This window comes from Cannabis sativa, chromosome 4, assembly GCF_029168945.1.
Source record: "Cannabis sativa cultivar Pink pepper isolate KNU-18-1 chromosome 4, ASM2916894v1, whole genome shotgun sequence".
Taxonomy (NCBI): Eukaryota; Viridiplantae; Streptophyta; class Magnoliopsida; order Rosales; family Cannabaceae; genus Cannabis; species Cannabis sativa.
In genome coordinates this window covers 39,410,574-39,428,784 of record NC_083604.1, presented here as the reverse complement: position 1 = coordinate 39,428,784, position 18,211 = coordinate 39,410,574, and the positions used below count along the sequence as shown (strand labels likewise).

The following is an 18,211-nucleotide window of genomic DNA, read 5'->3' as shown; positions in this document are numbered from 1 at the left end:
ACGGTCAAAAAATAAATTTAAGTAACTGAGAGTTAAACTTAAATATTTATGCTGTAAATTATTTAAAAAAAATTAATTTAAAGTGTAAAAATAAAAAAGTTCCAATTATTATGTATGGTTATTTTAAATATATAATATTAAAAATACGTTAATATCCACGATAAAAATAAATATTAAAATCAAAAACAATTATTAAAAAATATTTACAGCAATAAATAGTAAATTTTAAATAAAACTTTCAAATAACGAAAAAGTTTTGTTCGGTTTTAATTTGATTATTCAAATATTTTAAAGAAATTTTAGTTTTTTACTTTAGAGAACAAATGTAGTGCCTTTCTTTTATCTGTTTAACTGATTTTGCATCCAAGCCCCTCATAATCATATCTTCGGTAGGGGTATGATAGCAAAACTATTTCTTGAGCGAAAAGGATAAAGCTTGCTCCATTAAGGAAGCCAAAAGTAATAAAATAGATTACAATAATTGCACATTGAAACATTGTTCCAATACATAAAACTTAAAAAATAAAAAATGAAGGGTTATAAAAACTTTTGTTTTGTAATTTACTGATGTATGTGGGGCCATTACCTTTTCTCTGTTTGAAATCTGATCAAAGGCCTCTCTATATATATAAGTAGGCCTGTGTAAAAGAAAATATCATAAGCTAAAGAGGTATTCAGAGACAGCCTTTTAAATATATTTAAACATTTTCTTTCTTCTTTGTATGTTTGAAGGCAAGGAAAGAATCCATTTGTAAGTTAAGGAAGTTCCTTCCTTGTAGTTTCTTAGAGTTCACTTTCCAATGCTCTTCTTCTTTTATATATAAATAACTCAATACTCAACTCTTTCTTCAACAAAACCACCATCTTAATTTTTTGTTGCCTTATTCTCTCTCTTGTTTCTTTTCAAAAGCACTATAAAAACAAACTCTTGTTCTTTGCTCTGTCTAAAGCTTTCTACTTCTGCTTCAACATTTTGATATCCTACTTTACATTTCACAAGTTTACTCTTTGATTCTTTTTCATCAAAAGAGAGAGAAAAAAAGATGGGAGTTGGAGGAACTTTGGAGTATTTGTCTGATCTAATGGGAAGTGGCCATAAACACAAGAAGAAGAAGCAATTGCAGACAGTTGACCTGAAGGTGAGAATGGACTGTGATGGGTGTGAGCTTAAAGTTAAAAAGGCACTCTCTTCATTAAGTGGTAAGTAAGTTATATTTATACATATATGTATTCGGGGTTTGGTTTTATTTCTTTGTCCCCTGTTTTTTTTTTGGTTGAGCTAATGATAAAATGAATTCATGGTTTTGCAGGAGTTAAATCTGTGGACATAAACAGGAAGCAACAGAAAGTGAGTGTTAGTGGTTTTGTGGAAGCAAGCAAAGTGCTTAAGAAAGCCAAGTCAACAGGAAAAAAAGCAGAGATATGGCCTTATGTACCTTACAACCTAGTGGCTCAGCCTTATGCAGCTCAGTCTTACGACAAGAAAGCTCCTCCTGGTCATGTAAGGAAAGTTGAGAACACTGCCACAACTGGCACTGTTACAAGATATGATGACCCTTACATCACCATGTTCAGTGATGACAACCCAAATGCCTGTTCTATCATGTAGATCCCAAAATTCTATGAATAACTGTAAAATTCCCATTTAATTAGCTCTCTCTCTTTACAAAATTTCTTTCCATGTAGCCATGTAGGAATTAAGATTTGGTGATGTTTGATATATTTTTGTTAGTATCTCTTCTCTACACTTGGCCATTGTGTAGTATGTGGTTTTAAAGTTTAGGTTAGTTTTTTTTTTTTTTCTCTTTCTCTGAGAGGGTCTTGGTCCTCTTGGAGGAGTGAAAATGGTTTTGGTTTGTGGGTATTGGGGTTGGTTGTAGAGTCATGAATTGTTGTGATGAATCAATAGTAGTTTCATCATATTTTCATTTCTTTCTATTATTACATAATTTTGTACATGTCTGGCATTGCTTTATCTATTCAACACAGCTATATCTTCCTCTAAAAAGAAAGCAGGCTGGCTACTATTTGTTAATGACTAGTGACTAGTGAATATTTTTTCCCATTTAAAGAAGAGAAGGTCATTGTAATTTCATGTCATAAAAGTAACAAGCTAAACTTGACCTCATTAATGAAAAACAAGCCCCTCTCTTTAATAAAAGAAGAAGAAGAAGAAGAAGAAGAAAAACATGCCCTTTTGATTCTATTTGTCATTTTATATGCTAATAATTGGAGCAATACTCTCCCTCCGTTATATTTTAAACTGTATTACTAAAATTTAATTTTTCTATTTTTCATTTATATTATACTTTGGCATAGTCACCTAAAATTTGGAGTAATTCTGTTACTAAAAATTATTTTTATTCTTACATCATTTTTAATTTTTTCCAATAAAAATTATATTTTTCATTAATTTTTTTTAAAAAATCATATATTAAAATATTGGGCTGGAAATGTATTTTACATTCTTTCCACATTAATTTATGAAAGCAATTAAAAAATCGAAAACATGTATAAAGTGAAAACTTATGTTAACATATATTTATTTCAGTTTTTATTTTGTAATTAACTTTTATGCTATGTATTAAAGTTAGATTTTAGTGAAAAAAGAAAAGCTAATAAAAATATAGAAAAAAATGCGAAAAATAAAATGGGTGTACTTTTAATGGGTATTAACCCTATCAAGTTTACACTCTAGCACCATATCAATCAAACTTGTCATCGTCTCTCTTTTGGCGTGAGTTTTCTCTCGGTCAGGAAGTCACTCATTGCCACATTATCCGTCTTGACCACAAATCGTGACCCGCCTCTACGTTCTCAAGTAGTGCAATATTGATGTCGCCTCCTTCTCTTGGACCAGGCCTTTCTGTCTCATTGAGCTTTCGGCTCTCATATGCTATTGGGTTACCTTATTATACTAGCACACCACCTACGACATAGTCTGATGCTTTCATGTGTACTTCAAATGACTTAGTGTGATCTGGCAACTGCAATACGGGATCATCAATCACTGCCTGCTTTAGGTCCTCAAAAGCTCTTTGACACTCATCCGGCCGATCAGTGCAGTGCCATGATCGGTATGTACGTCCTTCTTTAGGAGATTTTTGAGTTGAGCAGCCCTTTTCGAGTAACTTACGATGAATCTTCTGTAATAGTTTAAAAGCCCTAAAAATGATCGTAGCTCACTCACCTTAGTAGGTGCTTGCCACTCCTCGATGGCTCGCATGCTCATCCAATATCCTAGGAATAGGATCTCTGAAGAGGTAATATTAGTAAGAATTGAATTTTTATGCTTAATTTTTCTATTTAATTAGAAAAATCTCTCATCTTTACATTATATGGGCTGAGGTTTTTCTATTGGCTAAATAATAATAATTAAAAAAAAATGAGTTTTACTTAAATATTTTTTATATAAATATATTTTTGATATAGTGTAAAAATAGGTATTTTTATATATTTTTTTAATTAAGTAGCTAAATTAAGTATAAAAATTTAAATTTCTCTATTATTATTCTTTATTGGATCAAAATTTAATGGTTTAATATTTTTAATAATAATATTTTTAGTTAAATTTGTTTAGTAAAATTGTTCCATATATATACAATTTTTATTTGCATACCAAACGTAAGAATTTTTTTTATTTTTTATTTTTTTTTTGAGAAAGAAACTCCAAAGAACCACCTTTCAAGGAAATAGTTGCTCTAAACGAAAGGGTAGTGGACTATGATTATAGTAAATAATCTCACTTAAAATGAGTTTATAGATACGAGAAGGATAATTAGGCCACCATCTTACTAATAATTTCTGATAAGGCATATTTAGTTAAAATGTGAGCAACAATATTTGAAGATCTAGAACAAAAAGAAAGATTAGCAAATTGAAATCCAGAAAAGCAATGTCTAAAATCTGTTAAAACTAAACCCAATGAAGAAGCCAGAGAAACCTGGTTATTAAACTTTATTACTTTTTATGCCTATATTTTGAGCCATAAATATAGACATGACATGTGAAAAATTGGACACATAAATTGTGAAAAGTCAGTAATAAATGAATTGTCTAAGAGAGATAACTAATAACGAGCAATATCAGTCTCGTATTATGCATTGGCAGTAAGACAACGAGATAAGCGATGTATGGCAAGATGATAAAGATAAAAGTCTCTTTGGGTGTAACAGATCGATACAGTATCATTAGAAAGGGTAAATTATGAGTTCTTTAAGAGCTTGCAACTCATTGACCCACATACTCGTGAGTATATTGAAAGATTAAGGGCAATAAGCAAAATACAACTTATTTCAGAATATCAGAAGACTAAGACTAAGCGTTGTTGTGAAAGGCTATAGCGAGAATAAATATCTTAACTAGCGTCTCACAGAACGCGACTAGCTATTCCTGAACATCGATGGAAAAACACGAGTCATGGTTAGAATATGTTACCTCAAAAAGAAGAGACTACATCCAAATAAGATCAAAAGATGGTTATCAACAGTTATTTAATTTTATCCACATGTAAACATGAAACGTGAAGATTATTCACGTTTTATGAACGGTTACCTAGATCAGATCAAAAAGAATAATTGTCATAGTAAAAACCCTATAAATAGGGACAGAACCTAAGAAAAAAGGGATGGATCATTTTGGTAAGAGAAGACAATGTGAGATTAAGTAAATATTTATAGTTATTCCTTTATAATCCAAGTACACTACCAAGAAATGCTCAGAAATAATAATGACTCGTAAAGTATGTAGATTTTAATTACAAAACTACCTACAAAAATCTTAGTGTTTGACATATATATATTATTAATTATAAATACTTAATTTTTATTTATAAGGCTTTATTTATGGTTAACAAAAATATGACTAAACAGTTTGGTACTTTCATTGAGAGCCTTTGTAAAAAATAGAAAAAAAAAAATTGAAACACATCTCCCCTTGTTTCATTTCATCATGAAAAATACTCAACTTGATGAACCAATCGTAGAAGAAGAGACCACACGTCAACCAAGAAGGAGCCCTAGGGGGCACAAACTCAGACCAACCAAGGATGAGATCTTACCAGGAACTCCGAGAGAAGTGGCCCTAAGGAAAGAATTTCTAAGAGAAGGAAGTCAAATGCATATGACCCCACAGGATATGTCCCCATTGTGGAGTTAGAAAATTGACAACTCCATTGGAGGCTCGTAGAATCCAATCGAAGAAATGAGGAACTAGAATGGGCCATAACTGCAGCTTGAGTGACTCAAAATGTTGCAGTACCAATGCAGGAAGAGCCACTTACGGGACGAACGTGAGGAAGGCCCCGTGGTAATCTCCACAATTACCACCTATATTAAGTGTGTAAAAAAGTGTTACGCATCTTAATTTAAAATTCTTGATGTTATAGGAGTTATGGTGTGTGTATGAGGTAAATCTATTTTACTCTCATTTATACTTAGTATATAGTCCATAACATCCATGGGATGTTATGTGTTAGAATTTCAAATGGTGATATCTAAAATACTATATAAAGGAGTCTAAACTTCTCATTTGTGTGGCCTAGTTTTCTATCAATACACACTTGCTAGAAAATACAAGGCTTGATAATTCCCAAAGCTATATCCTAGAGAGTTTCCTAAGTGCTTAAAGATAGGGGAAATAAGGTTTTGGACAAAGGTGTGTATATCCTATTCAAGTCATGGAGATCTCCACTAATCTACACTCAATGTTATCAGTGAGTGATCTTCTTCTTCATATTAGGGCTCTACATAAATTTTTGTAAACCATCCAACCCGAATAACCCGCCCAAATCAAACCGAGATAACCCGACGAAAAATGCAAACTGAAAAATCCAACGAAAATATAACCTGCCCAATCAACCCGAACTAACCTGACCAACCCGATTAAGAGTTTTATATATATATATATGTTTTTATTATATATAATCTATATATTATATAATTTATATACATATTTATAAAACATAGATAGTTTAAACTACTATATTTTTTTTATGAAGGATGATTTGAACTTTAAATTTAATCTCTATATTTATCTCATTATCACAATAATTAAAATATAACAATTGAATGTGAAAAAAAATATTAGTGCTCAGTTTGGACTGGTTAACCCGACTAAACCGACAAATTCATTAGGCGAGTTGAAACTTTATTTTTTCTTAATTGGGCGGGTTGCACTTAGATTTTTGTAAACCGATCTTTATATTGGGTTAAATAAAATGTAACGTAAACTGATCAAATCGACCAACGTATACCCCTACTTCATATTATGTGTGTGTGTGTTTTATATTACATGTGATGTAATCTCTTTTCTTCTACCTTTCTTATATATATGCATATATATAATGTAGTATGTTGTTATAACATCTATTTAATTAATTTTTTAGTCCATGTATTATTTTACATTTGAGTTCTAATATATGTTGATTTTCTTCCATTGATGTAACAAAATCTCTAATAATTAAAAATTTATTCATTTTCAATGTGTTGACCTTAAAAAGTGATCAACCGATAGCGGAGTCGTATAAATCTAATGCTTCTTGAGGTGTTTAAAAAGCTTCACATAAATATTTCATTTGCCGAGGCTTTGGAACAAATGTCAATTTATGTGAAATTCATGAAGGAGATTTTATAAAAAAAACAAAGGTTGGAAGATTATGAAATTGTGACACTTACTAAGGAGTGCAGTAAAATCTTACAAAAGAAACTACCTCCCAAGCTCAGAGATCCGAGTAGTTTCAACATTCCATGCTCTATAGGAGACTCAGTTGAAACAAATGCCTTATGCAATTTAGGGGCTAGTATGAATCTTATGCCTTTATCCATATTCTAAAATTTGAAATTAGAGAAGCTCACCCAACAACTGTCTTATTACAAATGGCCTACCGATCGGTTAAGCATCCTTAAGCAGTAATTAACAATGTCTTGGTAAAATTGGTGAATTCATCTTCCTAGTTGATTTCATTATTCTTGATATGAAGGAAGATGCAAATATTCTGATCATTCTTGGGAGGGCATGTTTAGCTACCAGAAGGACAATAATTGATGTACAAAAGGGGGAATTAAAGGTGCGAGTGCAAAACGAAGAGGTAATATTTAATGTTTTGGTATCAATTGATATTCCAACTCGTTGTAGAGTAGATGTGGTATATAGTGCTGTTAGTAATTTGGAAACCACCAAGAGAAAAACCAATGCTGAAATTGTTAGTCAAGCAGTTCGTCATTGTTGGAAATGAGTTTTTAGTGGGAAGGCTCGAATGTTATATGAGAGGGTAAATGTTCTAATGATTCGTCAAAAGAATAATTTTCACTTATGATACTTTTGCTCTTAAGGATGCACGAGGTGGACTTGACCCGAGTTGAGAATAAAAAAGAGAGAGTGTCTAGCTGAAGACGTTAATTAAGTGTTATTGGGAGGCAACCCAATTTCGTTATTTTTTGTGTGTGTGTTTTTGTTTTCATAGGTGTAATTATTATGGAACTTATTTTAATTTTTTATTTCATTTTATAGGTTTAGTTTGATTGCTATGTTCTATAAATAGGACCTAAAGAGCAGCCAAACGATTTTATCTCTTCTATTCTCATATTTTTATATCTTTCTTTGTGAGAAGAGTGTTTCATTTGTAAAAACCTAGAGTGTTTAACTAGGTTTTGGTTTTCTTATTATGATCGCATACTATTCATAGAATAGGTTGAAGAGAAGCTTTGAACAAGTGTGGGTCTTCAGGAGAATACTTTTCCAAGTCTCATTTCGAGAGAAAGTGAGCATATATATTCAGGAGAAGATTTGTTTAAGCCTTACTTCAGAAGGAAGTAAGCACACATCAATAGCTAAAGGGACTTCACTACTTGGTGTGCTTCAGAGATTAGATTAGCAAGGTGGATTACAAAAGGTTGCGGCAAATTACTAGAGGGAGTCTAAATTCATTTAAGTCAATTGCTTTTGTAAACTTTGATACTTCACTAATTGATTTCATTATCTAGGCGTAGTCCCGTGGACTAATAGTGTTTGAAAGAACATTGATACCACGTACAATTCTCTTGTGTCAAGTTTTTAAATTCTGGACTATTTATTTTTGGTTTATTTCTGCAAAACTATATTCTGCAGTGACAAAATTACATTCTGCTGCTGTAGATTGTTACAGCAGTATTTTTACTAAAATTTAATATAGTTATTGGCATTTGCAAAAACACGATTTCTCAAAAAGATTGAGAAAATTTTGAAAGTAAACAAAAAAAAGAGTAACTACACTCTTTATTGAGTATATATAAATGTGTGTTGAAAAATAAGTTTGGGAGAGTGTAGTTGAAAAAAAATTATTCATATGATGGATACTTCTTGATCTTAGAAAGGATAGTGATTTGGGCATTGTAATTGGATTATAAAGTGATATCAAGTGTGATCTGTGTAGTTGTAATGTTTATAGCATAATTGAGCTCCAATGACTTTTTTTATCTACCCATATACCTAAACCATTGTTATGAGCCTAAAAAGTTCTTTTAAATTTTGAGCATGAGTTGTCTACTTAGTGAAGAATAGTAAATAATACAAGCATATGAGATAGTAATTTAATTGTTTGAGAATAAATACTCAACAACTATAAATTGATTTAAATTCAAGTTATTTATTGATCATGATTGAGAATGTATTTGTTTGGATTAGAGTGAAGTCAAAAGACAAATCGGTTGAAAATCTCGATTGTTGTGATCGCTGAGTTTATGAAACTATATGAGTAGATATTCATAATTTTGAGGCATAATTTGTTGTTGTTAACTTGATTCATATGAATCATTGCTTTTTTTTTTTTAGTATTTAGTTTATCTTTACTCGAGGGTGAGTAAATGTTAAATTTGAAGAAGTTTGATAAGTGAGTTTTTGACTTACTTTAGGTTATTAATTTAGGAGAAGTACAATTTGTTTAGGTGTGCGTGTTTACGCTTGTTTTGATGTGTTTTCAAGTTTGGGTGGATTAAAGAGGACTTGAAGTGGAATTGGTGTAAAAAGATGGAAGACTTGACAAAGAATGCTAAAAAACAGAAAAATATTGTTTTTGGAGGAGTTGTGCAATCAGAGAGGTATTTGGAGCAGCCGCGTAACTGTCCTGAAAATACATATCAGGAGAAACTTCTAATGAAGACTATTTTTATCTTTTTACTTGGGAAAAATGTAGGAATTAGGTTTAATTGGGATTTTGAGTGTGGAGACTCAACTTTTGATGGCCAGACAAGAAAAGAATGGAGTGCTTTAGATAAATATTGAATCTATCATTTTGAGTTTTTTTGTTTTTCTTTTTAATTTTAGTTGATGTTAATTTCATGTTTATAGATTTTCTAGTGATGAACATAAACCAAATTCTATTTAGAATTTTTGATTGAATCTCTTGAAGCTTTATTATAAAATAATATTATTTTTCTATTTTCTTCTTTATTTAAAATTTATTCAATTTGTGTTTATTGTGTATGTAATTGATTGCGCAACTTTTACATGCTATTTATGAATTTGAATCAAAATTTGAGAAGTGAGATTTTGGATATGCTAAAATTGAATAGACATAGATTTCAGTTTAGAAGGAAAGTATCAAATTTGTCTATGTGATTTAGGATTAAATTTATTGCTTCCTGTCGTTTAAATTTCTCATAGAAATATAAAGAGTTTGCATTAGGTCGAGTTTTATATTTCTTAACTGGAATATTTAACACTTTTGCATGTCTTTCATCTTAGTGAGAAGAATTATCTTTGTAATAGCATTAATTAATGATAAAGTGGAAAGTAAAGGATATTAGAATCTCTAATTTCTCATTTATTTATTTGATACAAGTTTATTGTTTTTGTTGTTCTTTATTTAATTTTGCTATTGATTATTTTAACAATTGTAATTTTAATTGTCAAACAGAAAATAAAATAGTACTTAATAATCAGTTTCTGTGTGAATGATATCGGTCTTATTGAATTAAACTACAGAAGTGATTAAGTATACTTGTGTGCTTTCGCAATATTATTTTATTTAGTGATGTGTAATATATGTAGTCATTTAGGATCATATTATTTTAATTGAATAATTGAGATTAATTAGGAATCAGAAGTATCTTGTTAGTATGTAGCACAATTATTTTCCTTATCGTATATTTTTTTTATTATTATTTTTTTAACGTAGTCCTAGATTGTTGTTGTGACGAATCAATAGGGGTTTTATTTTATGTGATGTTAATTATATAATTTTGCTCCTGAACATTGCTTTGGTAACTCAACTCAACACAGCTGTATTTTCATATAAAAAGAAAGCAGGCTGACTTCTATTTGTTCATGGCCAGTATTTTTCCTATTTAGAGAAGGCTGCTGAAAATTTTTTTTTGATGAAATTAGTAACAAGCAAAACTTTGCCTCGTGAACATAAACTCTTCTTATATTTACAAAGTTTTCAAATCACATATTATGACATAATGAAATCTTAGATTGCGTCTCTGAAGTTCCAAACTGTTACAGGCAAAAATCTTAATGGCTTGCACAAGTTGAGTTACTAAATCATCATGCATTATATTATATTACATTATATTTATAGGATGAAGTAAACTTGGTCAGAATAACTTTTGCAATGTTTTGAACTTGTCTTGGCGCTAGTAATAGAAAATTATTGATACCAACCAACGTTCAAAAATCTTGGCTGAGGCAAGAAAATCAGATTGTCAAATGAAAAGAATAATCTTTTTGTTTTTATAATTATTTTATTCTCTCAACCCAACCAAACTTGAGGGAAGCATTAACTTTTGTTCTTTTTATACCTTTTTTACTTTTTCTTTACCTTTCCCTTTCTTGGATCCAGAGGAAGTTTAAAGAGAAATTCATGTGCAAAACTTACGAACTTTTGAATATCAATATCAATGTCTTATTTATACGTAGTTTCATTTCAAAATTAACAGCTCCTTTCAAAGCCAATATATGATTTCACATTAAAACCTCAAAAAGAGTTGAAATACTAGTACATACATGTCATGGCTTACCTTTATAACAAATAAAATGAGTGCTTAAAATCATGTAGAATATAGATAAAGTTTCGAATATCCTCGAGCATTATGTACAAATGTATAATATATGTTAGTCTTTTACATATAAGGGGCTACAGAAAGGAAGTACTACAATTTTCACGATGTAAAGAATGAAAGGCAATAAAAATGAATTGCAGAACTTGATGGCTTAAGCAAGCTAACTATGCAAAAAAGAAAAGGTACCTATGGTATCTAGGTTTCATACTCGGCACGGTCCAACAATATAATTTTTTTTTGTTTTCAGGGTACCTTAGGAACTTGTACTCTGCTGGCTTCACCGGTTGTGAAACTAAATTTGACATCCTCACTTTCGATTTCCCGAGTAGATACCAATAAAATTAATGTCATAGACAAGAGTAGCATTGCCAGGTATATTGCAGTCACCTATATGAACAAAGCATATTAGATGTCACTATCTCTTTTCTTTTCCTTTTTAGCTGAAAAATGTCACTATTTCAATAAGTTCATAAGTAACAGCATATGCTCTTTCCTTTCTCCTCTTGAAGCACATGGAATGAATTAAATCAATCTTCACTATGAAGTTATAGGAAACAGAAAGTTTCTGGTCTTCCACTTGCTATAGGTTTAGTTAAAAATTATTCCAAGTTTATACTTTTCACCTCATAAAAGAAAAAGGTGTTTAGAGACTTCAAATAATGAGGCTATGCATTCTAATCAACAAACCAAAAAGAAAGAGGGTAGAGTTCGAAATGTAATTAGAATGCACCTGAAAAGCATCCTGCAGGCTCTGGACCATATGCTAACTCTGGAGGAATGTAAAGTTTTCGTCTTCCTCCTGTGTAAGTGTAATAATGGTGGGGTGAAAATCCTTCTGCGAGAATGAGAAACATATAAAACAAGAACCAGAAGTAGATGGTTTGTGCCGAATTCATACCTACTAACATAGGAGGAACTCCCTCACCCCCTAAGATTCCCTGATCCAGTCCCTTAAGGACCTGAAGATCAAGAAAATAAAGTCCAGACAAAAGCAATTATTAGTACCGCTGTGTTGTAGCATGTCAATTGTGCTTGTCTTTTTATCAAGAGCAATCGCTCAAAATAAGAGATAACAAATCAGAGGGAATATGACCCTCATGAAACTTACGATCAGCAAAACACCGAGATTGCCTAGCTAAACTATGAGCAACACGATTAGCGGACTGTTTAACAAAACGTAAAGACACATTACTCAGAGAACCCAATAAAATCTGACAGTCCTGAACTATAAGACCAAAGACGGAAAACATTTCAACATTACTACGAATGGCATTGTAATGTAGATCAAAATTTTGTCATTTTACATTTCCTCTGGACTAATAACAATAATTATGATAAACACTTTGCCTTAATGAGAAATCAAATCCAACAAGCTTTAATTGTTTCACAAGGCAAGCAAACTTGTGAGATGGCATGTTAGAAGATGTTGACGACAAAGAAGTAAAATGAGATTTTAAAGTAATGCAGATCAAAAATTTGTCATTATACAGTTCCTCTGGACTAATAACAATAATTATGATAAGCATTTTGCCTTTATGAGAAATCAAATCGAACAAGCTTTAATTGTTTTATAAGGCAGGCAAACTTAGTTTCTATGTGAAGACGAGCTAATCTCTCTACTAGATAACATATACAAAAGATCGATTGGATGTAATCATGGAGTGAATAAAAAATAAGTGATTATCGAACCAAATTTAGTGATCACAAAAACACAATCTCAGTGGTGTGAAGTGTGAACCCATAGTTAATACATCTTATAAGTGGATAAACAAAAATGCCATCACCATTGGAAGTAAACAGAACAAAAGATGTTGAAAATTAGTCTTAACTTTTGGCAAACACATGCATATTGATATTTAAAGAAACAAAATATTATTGATCAAATAAAGTGACATTACATTCAAATTGGATATATAATAGAGTAACCTGAAGAAATCCACACCTTGCCAGCGCCAATGCGCATAGTGAGAGGTCTACCACGTTTGTAGCTGCTATCAAAGACTGTTCCATCAGCAAATCTTGCAGTGTAATGAACCTGTAGTGAGAAAATAACTACAAATATAAGGGCCATAATTCCATAGGCATGGCCCAAAGGTAGTTATTCAAACAAAAACTGCATGCATGGTATCTGTAATGTTGCACCTATCATATCTGCTATACTCATGAGCATACATTTCCATATTCCTAAACCATCTATACGAGACATTTCGTAGTAGTACCATCCGAGCATTTATTAAGACTGAATTCGATAGGTTACAACAAACACAAAACTCTGTGAATTGTGACAATAAGTTACATAGGGAAAAATAGATTTTTCTGGTTTTGACAAACTTCTTTTAACAGAGTCAAATGAAGAAGATGTCAATTCCTCAACTTGTAAATTAATAACAAATTTGAACCATGCATATCCTAATAAATGCATTCCCTGGATAAGCATTTTTTCTAATTTAGAACAGTCCTATTTCTTTTGTTGCAATTTTCATAAGGGCTATATATATTTTTCTAGGTATCTGTATAACTCTAACTATGTTTTCTTTCTGTGTTTTATGCAGTCAATTCTGTTCCCTAGCTCTGAATGACCAGTGATTATGTAGAAGGTAGCAACTTGCTAATTTGAGTTGGCCTTAATCCATATAGCCTTGCCACTTAAGTTGCCCATAAGAAAAACAGTCAATAGAAAACTAAAATTGTTTTGCTATACTTCAATTCCACCAAATATCTAAATTCAAGGACATATTGGAGGATTACCAACACTTAAAATTTAAGAAAGCATTGATAAACTTCATTAATTGGAACAAAATGTTCAAGCTGCCTATGAAGCACAAATAAGGCAAACTGACAACCTCAAAGTCAAAATTCTCAGAAACTCACATTGATGAGCTCCCCATAAGGAGCTTCCACACCAGTGCCCGGTTGAACTTCACAGTAGCCAAGTCCAGAATTAGCGAAATTGAAGTCGCATGGAGGATCTGCCACAGTGGCGTAGTACTCAATCCTTGTGGCTTCGGCGTCCAAAGGTGAAATGGCAACAACCGAGGCTGCTAAAATCCCAATTCCAACATCGAAAACCCATTTCTTCGTCCCAAGCGCGAAATTGGAATACCAAGAAAGCTTCGTAGCGGCATTTACGTTAGGTTTGGATGAACAAAATGAATTGGGCCTTTTCGAGGCAGCTATGGCGTTAATGCTCTGATGGGTATAGATTTTTGGTGTGGAAACACTCAGAGCAGATATGGCCATGGTTGCTTGTTAGAAATGCTGTTTGGCCAGGGAGGGAGAGAGGTTGTTTGGGTTTGCATGGAAACAGAAGAAGAGTATAAAAGGGCCCCACTTCAACAAGAAAAATTTTGGTCTTTCAATTTGGATTTGGATAAGGGCCTCTAATGCAACATGTATTTTTTGTCTAATGTTCTTGAGCTTGTAGTTAAAATATATTTTTCTAAAAAATTGTAACATGTTGATTTTATGTTTGGGTCTTTTTATTTTATTTTTTTGGTATTTTTTAAAAATAAATAATAGCTTAATTATAATAAATTAACAGTCTAATTATTAAAAATTTATGGAGAGATTAATTATGTTAGACACCACTCAAAATATTATATTGCCATTAATACAATTAAATAACGGATTCAACATAATTTAATATAAATTATATAATCAATTTTTTATTTTTTTCATATTTAATATAATAATTATTATAGAATATTGTTAACAATTAAAATGTCACTTCATAGTTCATAATAGTGTTAGATATTATTAGTGTTTAATAAAAATATTTTTTCCAAATTATCAAACAATAAACACAAGTAAAGAAATTTTGTTGGATTCAACCATTATTAGCAATGTTTTTTAAGAAGAGTTTTTTGTTGCATTTTAATTGTTCTAAAATAAAAAGTACGTTGTTCTTAAGTAATACACATCAGTATATTTTATTTGAAAGAGTGTCTACAATAATACTTTCTATCAAGATATATAAATACCAATAAGTTAGTATAAACACATCAAACCAAACTAGAATTGGAAATTTAAGTAAAATATAAACCCAAAATTATTATACTATTATTGTTATATATATATATATATTTTTAATTTATAATTAATATTTGTCATAAAAGTAATAATTTAATAATGAAAGAGCATTTTTGTACAAATATATGGAAGGACTAAAATTATACACACTTTTATTTTAGTTAAATATTATAGACTACATATAAAACACTAATTTAAAAAAAAAATTACATTTTTACATTTAATTTTTAATATATATTTTTAAAGTATTTTATAAAAACAATACAAAACTAACAAAAAAATTAAATAAAAATAACAGGAAAATAACATCTAAATAATATCAAAATAACAATAAATTAACAAGAGTATAACATAAAAATACATCAAAAGGTTGTAATTTTTATAAATAAAATCATAAAATTGTAAAAATATTTGAAATTTCTTACAAACGTATTTTTGTAATTTTTTTGTTGCTTTTGTGTATTTTCTGAAATTATTCAATCTGTTAATGTGTAGTATGTAAATGTGTGATTCCCTTGCCCATATTTTCATACAAACTAAGGGACAGTTTGGCGCAGCTGTGCTATGGAGAAAAGCAGTTGTAGTTGTGCTGTGGAAAAAAGTAACTGTAGCAGAACTATAGAAAAAAGTTAATAGTTGAGTGTTTGGTAAATTATAAATTTTAAAGTACTACGAGTTATTAAAATATGTTATATAAAATTTTTATTTTCTATATATTTTTAATTATATTTTTCTATAGTATAAATTTATATGCATTTGATAAAATAATTTTTAATATTTTTAAATTATATTTTTATCACTTGTAAAAAAAAAATTGTAGTTTATAAAAATACTTAGGTTAATATTGTTTATTAACAATAAAAATATAAATTTAAATTTAAAATATTTTTTAAAACCAAATAAAAAGTTATAAATTTAAATATTATTTATTTTACATATTTTTCTTTTAAAAAAATATTTTTATTTAATAAATTATTTTACATATTTATTTTAATCAAAACAACTTATTGAAGAATTTATGGAAAAGCTACAGTTAAAAGCTAAAGTCGGTATATTCCAACTTTTAAAAAAACGTTATTTTGATTAAGGGTCAGTTTAGCACAGCTGTGCTGTGGAGAAAAGCAATTGTAGCTGTGCTATGAAAAAAAGTAACTATAGTAGAACTGTATAAAAAAATAAAGCTGAGTGTTTGGTAAATTATAAATTTTAAAATGTTGCGAGTTGTTAAAATATGTTATATAAAATTTTTATTTTCTATATATTTTTAATTATTTTTTCTATAGTATGAATTTATATGCCTTTGATAAAAATAATTTTTAATATTGTTAAATTATATTTTTATTACTTGTAGAAGAAAAAATTATAGTTTATAAGAAACTTAGGTTAATATTGTTTATTAACATAAAAATATAAATTAAATTTAAAATATTTTTATAAACAAAATAAAAAGTTAGAAATTTAAATATTATTTATTTTACATATTTTTTCTTTTAAAAAATATTTTTATTTTTTAATATATAATAAATAATTAAATATTTTTTTTGTAAAAAATAATGTATTATAAAGTCTTTTAATCAAAACAAATTTTTTTAAAGGTTGGGTTGTACCAGCTTTACCTTTTAGCTGTAGTTTTTCCATAAATTCTTCAATAAGCTATTTTTTAATTGCATACCAAACACCTTTTTGTCACATGTTTTTTAAAAATTAATTTTTAGCTTTTCTAAAAGCTATGACAAACGGACCCTAAACTTATAACAAACATCGCCTAAAAGAGTGGGAACTCTTTTATATTTTAACTTTTATATACTTAACACCTTAATTTTTTTTTCTTTTTGGCAATACCCCTTAACTTCATTTTTATTTGTAAATTAGTAAAATAAAATTTTTAAATTATATAAATGAATATTAATTGAACAATGAAATCGTATTAAACAATTTCAAACTTATTTTTATATATAATTTATAATATATATTTATTAAAAAGATGATAAATTTATATAGAGAACTCTAAAGAATTAAAAAAATTATCATATAATTTTTTATATAAAAAAGAACGCAGACAAAAAATATCTTCCAATGTACTTTATAATAAAGAAAAATTATAAAATAAACAACCCTCGTACAAAATAGAGACCTAAAATAAAAAGAAGGTAATAATTCTATAAAAAAACTCATCGTATAATTTTATTGTTGATTTTTTGTTATTTGTATATTATTTTTAAATTTTATTTTGTTGTTGTTTTCCTGTTACTTTCATATGGTTTTCTTGTTGTTCTCTTGTGTCTTTATAGAATAATATAAAAATATATAAAAAAAAAAATTAATGTAGAAGTGTATTTTCTTTTATCAAAAATAGGTAATTTTTTCTAAAAAATAATCAAATTTAGGATATTTTTAATATATTGATTAATATTAATTATATATGTTCTCTCTTTATTTTTAATATATATTTATTTATTAGTTATTATTATTCATGTTTTCGGAAGGGGAACACGTGACGTTTACAAAGTAGGATGGGCTCAAGATGGCTTGGCCCAAAACCTTTCCACAAGGGTAGATCCATCCAAATAGAAAGGTGGGTCCAAGCCCGCCTTTAGCCAAGGAGACTCACATCTGGACTGAGGCTTATCCGAATCCAAAAAGGTTTCCTGCCTTCCCGAGATAGAATAAATGAAACCCTTTCGATGAACGTAGGGATGCCTCCAAAGAGGGTACTTCAAGAGGCATCTCAGAAGCCTAGTATAGGGTGATGTGGCTGCCCTTTGACTCTTGGTCCCACCGAATTAGGGCTTGTCCCTTATGTCAAAGCATGATAGTGCGCGCACCACCAAAACAAAAACTTTCTTTTTGTCCAACAACGTGTATCAGACAGCACAATACACATGTGCGACGCCCGTAAGACATCTATCCTAAATCGTGTGGCCCCCATACGTACGGACGCCTTCGCCCCACAAATTAGAATTCTGTCGGTGGGCCTAAAGTTATGTATTTACCCTAATAGTGGGCCTAACTTACATAGAAACCCTAGTGGGTCACGGGTATGCCTAGACTTGACTCCTAGCCTATAAATACTACTTCATACCCTTATGCAAAGGGTTGGAATTTAAAGGGTTAGAAAACATGCAAGTAAGAAAACACTATAG

At 29.8% G+C, this 18,211-nt stretch overlaps 2 protein-coding genes across 2 annotated transcripts; one reads left to right on the top strand and one right to left on the bottom strand.

Moving 5' to 3' along the window:
* The first annotated feature begins 641 nt into the window (after positions 1-641).
* LOC115715003 (heavy metal-associated isoprenylated plant protein 23) lies at positions 642-2,012 on the top strand. The gene is made up of 2 exons (XM_030643784.2): positions 642-1,200; positions 1,311-2,012. Exons 1-2 carry the CDS (start codon positions 1,044-1,046, stop codon positions 1,607-1,609), a joined length of 456 nt encoding a protein of 151 aa, XP_030499644.1. The 5' UTR covers positions 642-1,043; the 3' UTR covers positions 1,610-2,012.
* Positions 2,013-11,014: 9,002 nt separating this feature from the next.
* Positions 11,015-14,426, bottom strand: LOC115712001 (photosynthetic NDH subunit of lumenal location 4, chloroplastic). The gene is made up of 5 exons (XM_030640199.2): positions 13,911-14,426; positions 12,982-13,074; positions 11,938-11,998; positions 11,770-11,838; positions 11,015-11,426 (listed from the first exon to the last, which is right to left on the bottom strand). The coding sequence occupies exons 1-5, from the start codon at positions 14,277-14,279 to the stop codon at positions 11,347-11,349; spliced, it is 672 nt and encodes a 223-aa protein (XP_030496059.2). The 5' UTR covers positions 14,280-14,426; the 3' UTR covers positions 11,015-11,346.
* Between the last annotated feature and the right edge of the window lie 3,785 nt (positions 14,427-18,211).

Bases quoted from the DNA above. Each gene is read 5' to 3' on its own strand.
- LOC115712001 (XM_030640199.2), bottom strand. From the start codon at position 14,279: ATGGCCATATCTGCTCTGAGTGTTTCCACACCAAAAATCTATACCCAT. The intron at 13,075-13,910 runs GTGAGTTTCTGA...TTCTCACTACAG, and splicing joins CTTATGGGGAGCTCATCAAT to GTTCATTACACTGCAAGATT. The intron at 11,427-11,769 runs GTGCATTCTAAT...TTGTTCATATAG, and splicing joins GCCTGCAGGATGCTTTTCAG to GTGACTGCAATATACCTGGC.
- LOC115715003 (XM_030643784.2), top strand. From the start codon at position 1,044: ATGGGAGTTGGAGGAACTTTGGAGTATTTGTCTGATCTAATGGGAAGT. The intron at 1,201-1,310 runs GTAAGTAAGTTA...ATGGTTTTGCAG, and splicing joins GGCACTCTCTTCATTAAGTG to GAGTTAAATCTGTGGACATA.